Source organism: Mustela lutreola, chromosome 5 (assembly GCF_030435805.1).
Source record: "Mustela lutreola isolate mMusLut2 chromosome 5, mMusLut2.pri, whole genome shotgun sequence".
Classification (NCBI taxonomy): Eukaryota; Metazoa; Chordata; class Mammalia; order Carnivora; family Mustelidae; genus Mustela; species Mustela lutreola.
Window position 1 is genome coordinate 8,080,050 of NC_081294.1, and position 14,577 is coordinate 8,094,626.

General features: G+C 39.9%; 1 protein-coding gene across 3 annotated transcripts in view; it reads left to right on the top strand.

The window, feature by feature from the left end:
- Window positions 1–14,577, top strand: part of MARCHF6 (membrane associated ring-CH-type finger 6) — an 84,553-nt gene that overhangs the window by 12,351 nt on the left and 57,625 nt on the right. For 2 of the 3 annotated variants that reach the window (XM_059173655.1, XM_059173657.1), the window contains exons 1-3: window positions 10,902–10,941; window positions 12,506–12,602; window positions 13,340–13,413. In XM_059173655.1, coding sequence (XP_059029638.1) covers window positions 10,917–10,941; window positions 12,506–12,602; window positions 13,340–13,413 — 196 coding nt within the window. In that variant the 5' untranslated portion in view covers window positions 10,902–10,916. Of the gene's footprint in view, window positions 1–10,901; window positions 10,942–12,505; window positions 12,603–13,339; window positions 13,414–14,577 lie in introns of those variants that run through there. The other variant, XM_059173656.1, reaches the window with a different exon arrangement.

Sequence of the window (14,577 nt, forward strand, 5' to 3'; positions counted from 1 at the left end):
TTGAGCTCTAGGCACTGTGCTAGGAACTTATAAAAAAGGTATGCCTTTGGGGCACCTGGGTGGCTCAGTGGGTTAAGCCTCTGCCTTCAGCTCAGGTCATGATCTCAGGGTCCTGGGATCAAGCCCCACATGGGGCTCTCTGCTCAGCGGGGAGCCTGCTTCCCTTCCTCTCTCTGCCTGCCTCTCCACCTACTTGTGATCTATCTCTCTCTCTGTGTCAAATAAATAAATAAATAAATAAATAAAAAAGGTATGCCTTGCGAAGATATTAGGTATTCAAATAAAGCGACAAAAGTTTCCACAGGATTAAACAGAAGAAATTTGCTTTCGAAAAGCAGGAGGAGCCTAGAGAGCTGGAGGTGGGAAAAAGCGAAGCAAAGCAGGAAGAGTTGCTTTACTGTTTCTAAGTTGATTTGCATTAATAACAAGTGCAATGCTTTTATTTTGACCTGAGAGAGATTTGTAATTTACTGCATGTAAATCTAGCAGGAACCTTATCCTACCTCAAAACTTCATTATTTTGGTTTTAGTAAAGGGCCTCAGACTGCACCTTTTGTAGATAGTCTTCTTTTATAACCCTGGTGGTGTTACTCTGTTGAGGTTTTAGGTGGTGGGATTGGTCTTCATATACAAAATAGGTTTATTCTCTCATTGACTTTCTGTGTTGGTAGTAGTTGTGCTTGTTTTAGTCCCCCCTGCCCACCCCCAAGCTGCTGAGACTCTTTATGAAACACAATAGGCTAATTTATGTCTTTGTTACAAACCTACCAAAACCTCAGCAGCTTAAAGCAACAAAAGGTTCCTTTCTCACCGAATATTAGGTCTACTGCAGGCTAGGGGGAGATGCTGCTAACTAGGGTCACTTACAGACCTAGATTGGTGGAGGCTTTGGGTGTGTTTTCTTCCACAATCATTGAGGAAGGAAAATGTAGTTTGATGTGTTGTGTTCACTGGCTTCCAGAGTTTTCTACCCAGGAGTGATATACGTTACTGTAGTTTGTATTTCATTGACTGAAGCAAGTTGCATGTTTGTATCTAATTTCCGAAGTGGCAGGGAAGTGCAGTCCTGCTATGAATCCAGAAAACGGAATGCCACAAATACTTGATGTCCAGGGGTAATGATTTCCTCCGCAGTCCCTAACAGCATTAATTCTTATCTGGCTGGATGAAATTAATGTGCTTATTGGGATACATTTCAATATACAACTTCATTAGTGAGGAGAACAATAGTTCTTTTCTCATTTGTTATCTTTTCTCATTTGTTCTTATATGTCTATTTAGACAGTCTTTAGAAGTGTTTTTAAAATTAAACTGTAATGTAAATATAGTAAAATTACTTTATTTAATGTTCATGAGGTTTTTGTTCTTGTTTTGGTCTGGGATAGTTTGATTTTTTATTTTAATTCCAGTGCAGTTACAGTGTTATGTTAGTTTCAGATGCACAATATAATGATTCAGCAGTTCCATATACTATTACTCAGTGCTCATCAGGGTAAGTGGACTTTTAATCCCCTTCACCTATTTCACCAGTTCCCCTGCCCACCTCCCCTCTGGTAACCATCTGTTTGTTCTCCTATAGTTAAGAGTCGGTTTTTTAGTTTCTCTCTCTCTTTTTTTCCCTTTTATTCATTTCTTTTGTTTCTTAAATTCACATCTGAGTGAAATCATATTATTTCTTTCTCTGACTTACTTTGTTTAGCATTATAGTCTGTAGCTCTAGCCACGTGGTTACAAATGGCAAGATTTCATTCTTTTTTATGGCTGAATAGTACTCCATTGTATATGTGTGTGTTACACACACACGTCTTATATTTTTATATAAAAATATTTTTATATATACACACATCACATACATATGTATATATATCCTTTACCCATCTATCGATGGTAGTGTCTGTGAGTTTTTGACAAATGCATACAGTCATGTAGCCAGCACATTCAAGAGGTGGACTAGTTCATCCACCTCTCAAATATCCCTCTTCCCTTTTGTGATCACTCCCACCCCCAGACCCTAGCAGCCACTCATGTATTTCTATCTTTGTAGTTTTACCTTTTTCAGACGTCATAAATGGAATCATCTAGTATGTAGTTTTTTAAGTCTGGCTTCTTTTGCTTAACATATAATGCATTTGAGATTTATTCACCTTGTTGTATGTACAGTATTTCATTCCTTTTTGTTGCTTAATAGTATTCTTTTGTAAAAAAGAATATTAAATGTACCACAGTTTATTCTCTAGTTGTGGAATGCTGTGATTGGTTGTTTCCATTTTGAGGAAATTATGATTGAAGCCATTGTACAAATTTATATGGGTTTTTGTATAAGCATAAGTTTTCATTTGACTAAGTTAAATACCTAGGAATAGGATTGCTGCTGCATATGATGAGTGTTTTTTTTTTCTTTTTATAATTTTAATCAGTATGTAGTGGTATCAAACTGTGACTTAAAATTTTTATGGCAAAATATACATAACAAAATTTACCATTCTAGCCATTTTTTAAGTGTACAATTCACTGGCATTAAATATAGTCACACTGTTATGCAACCATCACCATCCTATTGTGATTTTAATTTGCACTTTGCTAATGACCTTAGCATTTTTTCATTTGTATACTTTCTTTGGTGAAGTATCTGTTCAAATCTTTGACTGATTTTTAAATTTTTTTGACTTCTTTCCTATTGTTAAGACCCCATTTAATAAGCTGGACAAAGGACTTAGGAAATTCACATAGAAAGAGAATTTGTGATAAGATTAAAAAAAAATGTTGACTTCACTCATCATTAGCTGCTGTACTACCTAGTTATTTTACCTTTTTTTTTTTTTTCTTTTTAAAGATTTTATTTATTTATTTGACAGAGAGAGAGATCACAAGTAGGCAGAGAGGCAGGCAGAGAGAGAGAGAGAGAGGAGGAAGCAGGCTCCCTGCTGAGCAGAGAGCCCGATGCGGGACTCGATCCCAGGACCCTGAGATCATGACCTGAGCCGAAGGCAGCGGCTTAACCCACTGAGCCACCCAGGCGCCCCTTTACCTTTTTTTTTTTTTTTAAAGATTTTATTTATTTGACAGAGAGAGAAGTCACAAGTAGGCAGAGAGGCAGGCAGAGAGAGAGGGGAGAAAGCAGGTTCCCTGCAGAGCCCCGACGTGGGGCTCGATCCCAGGACCCTGGGATCATGACCTGAGTCGAAGGCAGAGGCTTTAACCCACTGAGCCACCCAGTGCCCCTAGTTATTTTACCTTTATATTTCAGTGGTGTAATGTGTTTTGCCAGAGGGAGCAGCCTACTATCCAAATGGAAGAATATAACAAAGTTGGAAGAGTAGATAGAAAATATGTATAGAATATTGACATTAAATTGTGGAAAAAATAAAAACATTCAAACAAAGATCATACAACCAAGTTGGACGAATGAGCAAGTTAGAGGAAATACTCTTTTGTAATTGACAGTTATATTTTAATCATTTCCTCATTAACTTCTTTGATAATGTAGTTGGGCCTCAGTAACTGAAATAGAGTCAGCTAATCTAGGTCTGCTTCCCCTCCTGGCCTTGGCTGCTAGAGGTGATGTTGGGGCCTCATTTTTTTCCCCCTGTGGTATTTGGCTGGGGTACGGAAGCATTTATTGTCTAAAAATTTCCTGTCTTGCTAAGTTGCCTCTTTCCTGGTCTTTGGCTTTTTTGGGATAAGTTTATCTGTTCCATTGGTGTTTTCAGGTTGTCAGCTTCTCCATTTCTACCACCAGTCCCCAGGATACCTGAAGGAAAAAACCCCAGAGAACTCACTGGATATGATTCCTTGGGTCACCAGTTCCCTTGCTGCTCTGGCTTTTCTTCACTTTTTTAGAATCTACTTCTGTTTATATATAATGTCCTGGGCTTTTGGCTGTGCTTGGTTGTACTTGGCAGGAAGTATAGGGAGAAGCGTGTGGATTTCATCTGGGCCATTCTCTTCAATCCTCTTGTAGTCTCTACTGCCTCTTTCCTAACTACAATGTTGACTTCTAATAAGTGTTAGTTTTTCCCGTTTGTGAACATTTATTTATTTATTTTAAAGATTTTATTTATTCATTAGAGAGAGAGAGCACAAGCAGAGGGAGAGGGAGAAGCAGACTCCCTGCTGAGCTGGGAGCCTGATGCGGGGCTCAATTCCAGGACCCTGAAATCATGACCTGAGCTGAAGGCAGACTCTTAGCCGATTGAGCCACCCAGGCACCCCAACTTTTTTGAAGATTTTCATGTGGAATAGGTATTCTTTGTGTCTGAATTCTTTCTGTGTGTGTGTGTGAGAGAGAGAGAGAGAGTTCTTTATCACTGAATATCACTATGCAATAAATACATTGTGGTTGTAGTTTTAGTTGGTTTATTCTCATTGTGATGTTGTATTCAGTTGTTTGAATATACTAAAATTTATCCATTCTACTGTTGATAGACACTTTAGTAGTTTCCTTGGAGGTGGAGCTTAACACATAGGTCCTGAACCCAAAACCCTGAGATTAGGACCTGAGCTGAGATCAAGAGTCGGATGGTCAACCCACTGAGCCACTCAGGTAGCCCAAATTTTGGAGGTATTTTTATGAAATAGTGCTGCTGTGAACGTTCTTGTACATGTCTTTGTAAGTTTATAAGGAAACTATAATATTAATATTAGGGTGTGATCAAAATAATACAAAAGTATATGCTGTGGACATGATACATATATAAAATGTGTATTTCCCCCAAAACTGATCCACAAAGTCAACAACTTAACATAAAGTTAACATAAAGTTAATAGTTTATGTATCCTTCCAGGAAAAATGTTTAGCTCTGTATACCTATGATTTGTTCCAGATTTTTCCACTGGAACATGGATTGGCAGGGAAGAAGCTTCCATTCCTTCCTAGTCCACAGAGAGACTAGCTAAAGAAATTTTGTTGAGAATATAGAGTGAGAGCAGGTGCAGTCTTTCACTTTGGCCACTTTTCCCAGCTTCCAGTTTCCCAATAAGGTATGATTCTGCCCATGGCACAGTCTAAGCTGGGGTTGGGGCCTGCTAAATAGCCAAATGTTTGCCTTACAAGTATTTTATAGCTAGGGCTTATTGCCATTCTAGTTCATTTATATCAACAATCTTCACCTGTCCATTTAGGGTGATATTTATTTTTGAGGTGCTTTTGAACAACACTCAGATCTTCATGATGTGGGAAAAAACAGGGTCAGTACTGTAAAAGAGATTAGTGATATTTTTTTGGACCAAATTCCGTTTTAAAGTCATTTAGATTAAATGGTTTAGATTAAAGGCATTTAGATTAGGGGCACCTGGGTGGATCAGTGGGTTAAAGGCATTTAGATTAAATGATTTAAATTAGAATTGGGTTGTTGGTTGACAAAATGAGGCTTTTAGGAATGTTGAGATCTATTATTTAAATCTTACTCTGCTTTCCCCTAATAAAGATGTAGCCAATGAAAGCTTTAGCACATTTAAAAAATTGTGATTAGTGAAATAAAATCTAACATGAGTTTTCCGGTTTGTGTGTGTGTACGAGCGTGCACATATGAAAAACATCACATGCTGGGCGCCTGGGTGGCTCAGTAGCTAAGTGTTTGCCTTCGGTTCAGGTTATGATCCCCGGGTCCTGGGATTGAGCCCCACATCAGGCTCCCTGCTCAGCGGGAAGCCTGCTCTTCTCCCACTCCCCCTGCTTGTATTCCCTCTCTCACTGTCTCTCTCTGTCAAATAAATTAAATTAAAAAACCCCACATGCTAATAAGCCTTCTTGTTGAAGAACTTCATTGATAAAATTGGACTTGGTAGTGTCAGTACAATGAAAGTTCAACTGTGATATTTGTAAATTGCATGGTTAACCATTGCTTATTTTTCAAAAGTTTTATTATGTAAAATTTTACTTTTAAGATCTTATTTATTTACATATTTAGAGAAAGAGAGCACTCATGTGTGAGCTGGGAAGTAGGGCAGATGGAGAGGAAGAGGGAGAGAGACAATTTTAAACAGGTTCCGTGCTCAGTGAGGAGCTGGATGCAGGGCTTGATCTCATGACCCTGAGATCATGACCTGAGCTGAAATCAAGAGTTGGACAATTAACCTACTTAGTCACCCAGGCGCCCCTAGAGATTTGGTTTGACTGATTGATTAGAATTTAGTGATTCATCAGTTGCATATTACACCCACTGCTCCTTACATCAAGTGCCCTCCTTAATGCCCATCACCCAGTTACCCCATTGCCCCACTCACTTCCCCTCCAGTAACCCTTAGTTTGATCCCTATAGTTAAGAGTCTTTTATAGTCTGTCTCCCTCTCTGGTTTCATTTAATCTTTTCCTTCTCTTCCCCTGTGTTCAGCTGTTCTATTTCTTAAATTACGCATGAACAAAATCTTATGGTATTTGTCTTTCTCTGACTGATGTATTTTGTTTAACATAATACCTTCTGGTTTCATCCATGTTTGCAAATGGCAAGATTTCATTCTTTTTGATGGCTAATTTTCTGTCTTGCATATATACCACATCTTCTTTATCCATTCATCTGCCAGTGGATATCTGGGCTGTTTCCGTATTTTGGCTTTTGTGGACATTGTTGCTATAAACTTTTCAGTGCAAATGCTCCTTCAAATCACTATGTTTGTATCCTTTGGATAAATACCCAGTAGTACAATTGCTGTGTCATAGGGTAGATCTATTTTTAACTTTTTGAGGAACCTCCATACTGTTTGCCAAAGTGGCTATACCAGTTTGTATTCCCACCGGTAGTGTAAGAGGGTTCCCCTTTCTCCACATCCTCGCCAATATTTGTTGTGTCCTGAGTTGTTAATTTTCGCCATTATGATTGGTGTGACATGATACCTCATTGTGGTCTTAATTTGTATTTCTCTTATGTCTAGTGATGTTGATCATTTTTTCATGTCTGTTGGTTATTTTTGTGTCTTCTTTGGAGAAATGTCTGCTCATGTCTTCTGTCCATTTCTTGACTGGATTTTTTATTTTTTGGGTGTATAATTTGACAAGTTTTCTTTGTAGGTTTTGGATACCAGCCCTTCATCTAATAAGGCATTTGCTAATATCTTCTTTTATTCAGTAGATTGTCTTTTAGTTTTGTTGACTGTTTTCTTTGCTGTGCAAAGCCTTTTTATCTTGATGCAGTCCCCATAGTTCATTTTTGCTTTTGTGTCCCTTGCTTTTGGAGACCTGTCTAGCAAGAAGTTGCTGTGGCTGACGTCAGAGTTTGCTGGATTTTGATGAATTCCTGTCTCACATTTAGGTCTTTCATCCATTTTGAGTTTATTTTTCTGTATGGCTTAAGAAAAAAATGATCCAGTTTCATTCTTTTGCATGTGACTGTCCAATTTTCCCAACACCATCTTTTTTTTTTTTTTTTAAGATTTTATTTATTTATTTGACAGGGAGAAACATAGCGAGAGAGAGGGATCACAGCAGGCAGAGTGGGAGAGGGAAAAGCAGGCTTCCTGGCAAGCAGGGAGCCTGATGTGGGGCTCGATCCCAGGACCCTGGGTTCATGATCTGAGCCGAAGGCAGACGCTTAACTGACTGTGCCACCCAGGTGTCCTTCCAACACATTTCTTGTTTATTTTTGTTTTGTTTTGTTTTTTAAATATTTTATTTACTTATTTGATAGACGGTGATCACAAGTAGGCAGAGAGGCAGGCAGAGAGAGAGTGGGAAGCAGGCTCCCTGCTGAGCAGAGAGCCCCATGCGGGGCTCGATCCCAGCACCCTGGGATCATGGCAGCACCCTGGGATCACCCTGAGCTGAAGGCAGAGGCTTTAACCCACTGAGCCACCCAGGCGCCCCTCCAACACCATTTCTTGAAGGGACTTTCTTCTGTTGGGTATTTACTGCTTTGTCAAAGATTGGTGGACCATAGAGTTGAGGGTCTTTTTCTGGGTTTTCTGTTCTCTCCCATCGATCTGTGTGTCTGTTTTTGTGCCAGTACCACAGTCTTTTGATGTAATACAACCTGAAGTTCAGAATTGTGATGCCTTCAGCTTTGGTTTTGTTTTTCAGGATTGCTTTGGCTATTTGGGGTCTTTTGTGGTTCCATACAAATGTTATTGTTTGTTCCAGCTCTGTGAAAAACGTTGGTGGTATTTTGATAGCGATTACATTGAACGTGTAGATTGCTTTGGGTAGCATAGACATTTTGACATTATTTGTTCTTCCAGTTCGTGAGCATGGAATGTTTCTCCGTTTTAAGTATTTTATTTTTAAGTAATCTCTACACCCATTGTGAGACTCAAACTCACAACCCTGAGACCCAAGAGTTGCATGCTCCACTAGCTGAGCCAGCTAGGTGCCCCATCATGTAAAATTTAAAACAAAATAGGCTATTGCAATAACCTCTGATAACCAGCATTTTATTCAACAGATAAAGTATATGGCTGATAATTCTTGCATCTCAACCCTTTTCCTTTCCCATCTCCACACTTCTCCTGCATCATTTTAAAGCACATCCCAGGTATGAAATCTTTTCACCTGTAAATACGTATCCTAAGAGATCACTTAAACAATACACACACAACCACAATACCAGCATCAGACTCCTTAATGGGTTTATCCTTCCAAGTGTTAAAATTATTATCAATATTATTGCTCTTCACACCACGATGACTGAATTCTGTTTAGGATTTAATTACAGTTTCTTCTGTCTTAGAATATAGCCTGCTAGGCATATGTGATCATATTACTGTTTTTAAAGTTTCTAAAGTAATTCTTTTCTGTGGTTAAACTTGAGATATATTTATAATATATATATATATACACACACACGTATGGTTCATTTGTTGTCATTTGTTTTTGGTTTAGGGGTTGCTTATGTTCCATTTTGCTATAATTTTGTAAATATGTAAAAAAAAAAAAATCTCCATGGTTCTAAAATGAGGCAGTTGAGATGTCTAATGTTCTCTTCCTTTTTTTATTTTTATTTTTTTAAAGAATCAATGGAGGCTTGTGAAATTCCTTACAAAATAATGAAAATTTTGTCTGTTTGTGTATTTTGAGAGAACCATAGTTATTCTGATTTTTCCCAGAAGTTTCACAAGCACACACACAAAAAATGTTCTTGAAGTTTTTGGCCTCAGGATCCCTTTACACTCTTAAAAACATTGGCATATCGTTAAGAGCCTTCATTTGCCATTAGAGAATGAAACAAAATTTGGAAATACTAATTCACTTAATATACCTGTTATAGGTTAATATCTTTTTTTTTATTAAAGAAATAACTATATACTTCAGACCTAAAATATTGGTGAGAAGAGTGGATTTGTTTTATATTTGCAAATCTAAATGTTAGATTTAATGGGAGGCTGGTGGATTTTTTTTCATCTTGGCTGCATTCAGTCAGTTGTGTTGGGTAGCATGTGGAAAACTCCACTGTACCCTGGCAAGACAATGAGGATAAAAGGCAAAGCCTCAGTGTTATGTTGAAAATGGTTTCAGCCTTACAGAGGTGGGTGGGTGCAGTACTCTGTCCTGTGTTAAGCAGAGCCCTACAGTCCATGTAGATTGTTGTGCTTGCTGAGTTTTGTGTTTGTTGGTTTGTCGTTGAATGTGGTCTTCTGGAAATCACTGTCTTGTGCACATGTGTTCCGCGTCTCCCTCCCAACCCCCGCACTGTGCCTTCTGCAGCCCCCCACCCCCAATCTGGCCAATGCGTGGTCCTCCTCATAACTCTCCTGTGCTACCTGGGGCTGGGCCACCCTTGTGAGGCTGGGCCCCTTACAGGATGAGCCACCAGCATCAGCCCTTCGCACTTGTGGATATTCTCTATTGTCCCTGCATCTTGTTGGCAGCTGTGCGCTAACAAGGAGAGTCCTTGCCCAGTCAGTCACTTTGTTTCTGGAGGGCAACATAGCAACCCGCATTTGTGTGAGCGCAGCATTGTCTCTGCTGCTTTCCTCTACACTGTGTTCCAATGCAGGACACACCTTGCCACAGTTTCGCTGCTGTGCCCTACTTCTGCAGCCGCCTGAGTACTGGCTGCAGAGACAGGACAGTGTGGGACTGCTTCACCCTATGTCTGCATTGGCTCACACGTATTTGCCCCCAAACCACCCTACCTAGATAACCCCTCACTAGCACCTGCCTGTCTCTTAAAGTTAATCTGTAGGCATCCTGGGCCTTGGGCCAGTGTGGTCATGTTCCACATGGCTTTAAGTGCTTGTTCTGCTCCTACCTGGGTAACTCTGGTAATTGTGGAACTAATTGATGCCACAGGCACCAGTAGCTCTGGTGAGTCTAGATAACCAAGATCAGTTGCATGTTTCATGGACCTGTCAGCTATCTTAGGTAGAAGTCATAGTGTCTACAGTGGCAACTATGGTGACCAGAAATCCAGGTTCGGTACCATAAAGGGAGCTTGATGATCAACTTCCCCCAACCAAGAAAGGCAGCAATGTGCAGATTATCTACTTCAGACCTGGGAGAGCAGTGATGAAAAACGACACTGGACTCTTTTTGAATGAGTGCATTTTGAATGCTTTAAGGAGGATCCATGCAGGGCAAGCCTGGTTGCTGGCCGCTGTGGTCATCTCCACTCCAGGGCCAGGTATTGAACCCAGCGCAGTTCAAATGCCAGCTTGATGCTGGATCTCCCATGTGGGCAGCAGCAGATCCACCACAGGGGATGGTCCTTCCAGGTTTTACCCACCCCCTTGGGTGAGCTCCTGGCTCTTAGTCCAGTTTCCCTAGGCTGAAGTGTACACTTGGAGAAAATTCGAGTGTTCAAAGCAGACTCAAGCTGCCAGGATACTGCCCTTAGAATCATGGAATTCTAGTGTGGTTCTGTTTTGTTTGTGTCAGAACTTTGCAGAGGCTGGTTAGGCAGGATTGTTGGGACATTCATATTGTGTTGCTAGAGCCCAGAGTCTTAAGACTGGTGCAAGACGGACCAGAGTGAAAGCTTTTGCCAAAGATGTTTTCATTAATCAAGGACGAAGGTGAAAGTGGGCGGTTTGAAGAGGCTTGGACCCCATGTATCCTGTGTAGTTCTGACCGTAAACGATGCGGACAGCCAGTGTTGCTCTCATGACCCACAGATGGCTTCCAGGAAGCCGGAGTCCTCTGGCTGGCAGTGGTAGGGGTGGGGGGGGTAAGGTTCTAAAGCTAACTGAAAGACACAGCCCTGGAGTGGGCTTGATTTCACTCAACCTGGACAACCCTTCCTGGCTCTCGTGTAGGTAGAACTGGCACAGCAAAAGCTCTTCTGTGGGTGGTGGTGTGCAGTGATCCGCCTGGCTTATGGATAACTCTTGGGATGAGTGTGCTAACCAGTTAGGCAGCCAGAGTAGTCATTATCCGTCAACTTTGATAAGTGGTGCTCAGCCTTCCTAGGTTGAGGAACACACTGCTTTTTAACATTGGGGGCCGAGTGTCACACTGCTCAGTGTATGTGTCCCTGGTTAAATCCATTAACAGTGGGCTTGGGTTGCAGTTACTCCCCATGAACGAGGAACTCCCTTGAGAGAGTAGATCAAAAGTTTTCCTTAACTCCTTGTCTCTAGTACACTGCTTGTTGCCCCTCACATTGCCCACTTGGGGTGGGCACTTAGCCCTGCAGATCACAGAGAAGAAGGTCTAAATAAAAGTTGTGACCAGTTTCCATAGGTTGTCCTGCAGAGGGAGCATTACGGAACCTGTGAGTGGGATGGTTCTTGGCATTTTAAGTTTTTCCTCAACATATCATGGGCCACCGGGCAAGAAGATGGGCAGATGTGCTCAGAACCATGTGGGGCAGAGTGGAGGGTGAGCTCTTGCCTCTGGCCTCTGATCAGGTAGTCCTGGGCTCCCGTACTTCTGCTTAAGGTGACCTCTGGCTCACCTCTCTCTGACCCGGTGCCTTTGTAGTTTTGGGGTGCAAAACTCACCCTATTAGTGTATGTCTCTGTATCTGTGGTGGAGTGAGGTGAGGCTACAGGGGTGTCTCCAGGGCTGCCCACTGCCATTAAGTCCTTGGTTGTGTTTTGTGGAGTTTAAACTGTGAGGACTGGACTTAGAACTTTAAACTGTTAGGACTGGAGTTTAAAATTATTAGGATACCAGTGGTGACCTGATTTTGTGTTTTTCTATTGGCATTAGTTATGGAAGAGTACAGTTAATGAGTACAGTTCTCATTGAAAGGAACAACTGGCCTTTTTATATACGAGGGAATTTTTTGGTTTTGGAATATATATATATATTTTTGAAAGATGTTATTTATTTATTTGACAGAGAGAGAGATCACAAGTAGGCAAGAGGCAGGCAGAGAAAGAGGGGGAAGCAGGTTCCCCGCTGAGCAGAGAGCCCGATGCGGGGCTCGATCCTAGGACACTGAGATCATGACCTGAGCTGAAGGCAGAGGCTTAACCTACTGAGCCACCCAGGCGCCCCTAGTTTTGGAATATACTTGCTTATTATCATAACACTTTCATTTCTCTGCTGCTGATAGATTCTTTCTTTAACACATTATTTTTGTTTTGGGTTTTTTAAAAAAAAGTGTAATCAATTTATCTTTTTCATTCACAGACATATGTAGAGTGTGTCGGTCAGAAGGAACACCTGAGAAACCTCTTTATCATCCTTGTGTATGTACTGGCAGTATTAAGTTTATCCATCAAGAATGGTGAGTCATCCTTTTAGAAAATTTTATGTCTGAGCTTTGGTTTTGTTATTTATATAGTAAGGGGGATTGTTTCAGTGAACTTTTTCTATAGTAGTTTTTTTTTTAATTGTGAAAATTTGGAAATTACCCATATTCCTTCTTACCATTCCCTGTCATTTTGGTGTTACTGTTTTCCAGGTGCATTTGAGTACCTGTTTGTTCGTTTCTCCCGTGGAGAGCTTCTTTTGTTCATTGGAAGCGTTAAAGTTTTCTGATTCTGCTTGACATGACAATACCTTACATTTTTATAATGCTTTGTGCCAGGTGGTGCTCATTGCTTTTATAGTTCTTAAATCATTTAATCCTTAGAACCATGAGGTGGAATGTTTTTATTATTATGCAGATAAGAAAACAAGAGTTAAGTAACTTGTTCTGGGTACACAGCCAGCAGGATTCAGACCGAGCTACCCATGGTAGCAGTGTCATCAGAGCAGTGTTAGAACTGATATGATACTCGGAGATTCTTTCATAGTTGAGTTTAGCCTTGAGGACATTACAATTTAGTAGAAACATATCTGTTACAGTTCTGTACTTTCAGAAGGCATTAAGTTATAAAAAGTAAAAAAGAATATTATAAATATGAAACTGTTGAAATTGTAAAAGCTCTATAATACCTTAAATTTTAATAGAACATTGGTTTTCAGTGAAACCTTAAAATATCTTCATTGTAACACTAATGAATGTGTTTGTGATTGCAGCTTAGTTCAGTGGCTGAAACACAGTCGAAAAGAATACTGTGAATTATGCAAGCACAGATTTGCTTTCACACCAAGTAAGTTCTTTAGAAGTTTACATTGCATTTTTGGGTTGTAACTGGCTACAAAAAGGTTTTTAAGCAGTTTTAAAGTAACTATTTTTAACTTTGTCATTGATAATAACAAAGTATTGCTGTAACATTTGGAAAATATTTTTTTAAACTACATGTCAGTTTTTAATACACAGACACATATGTATGTGAGAAAGACAGTGATTTGATTTGTAGAATATTTCTTTTTTTAATTTTTTTTTTTTTTAATTGAGAGAGAGCATGCGTGCCACTAGTGGGGGAGGGAGGGGCAGAGGGAGAGGGAGAATCCTAAGTAGACTCCATGCTTAGCACAAGCCCCACTCAGGATTTGATCTCAGGACCCTGAGATCATGACCTAAGCCAAAATGAAGAGTTGGACGCTTGATGGACTGAGCCACCCAGGTGCCCCTCTTTATAAATTTTTTATTATGGGCAAGATCAAATGTATAAAAAAGGTGTAATGAGCCCCCATGTTCATATCTTTTAGTTTGACTCCTTTTTAGCTCATTGCCGTTACGTGGTATTCCTTACCTATGTTCTTGTTCCCCACCTAAAGCAAATGCCATCATTTATAATTTCATCTGTACATATTTTAGTATGTATCTCAGTCAGTAAGGGTTCTTTTTAAAAACAGTAACTATGATTCCACCATTTACTCAGAAAAATTAGTAACGATGCCTTGATTTTTATCAGATATCTCCTCACTGTTCAAACTTGGGGTATCTTTTGACTTAAAATTGTGTAGGTTGGAAAATAATAATAAAGAGAAGGTTCAGGAGTCACATGGTCTACTTACTGAGCCAGGCGGATGCCCCCCTTAATTCACTTTTTAAAAATGAGACTTTCTAAGCTTTATATTTTTGTAAGCCAGTGGCACATACTTTGTAGGTCTTTAAAATTCCAGTTATATTTTATGATTCCTGTGCCTACTGCTTGATATTTAATGTTATTCATCCTAAGTAGAGGACTAAACTGGCAGCTTGTCAAGAATTTGAAGTATACTTTTCATTCTGGGATTATAGTACATTGCCCTCTTCTTCCAAAGATTTTTGTGTTTTTTGTTTTTTTTGTTTTTATTAAATAGTATCTTGAGCTGCTGAATATAAATGCTCTAACTCAGTTAACTGAGTCTAAATGCTGTAACTTAGT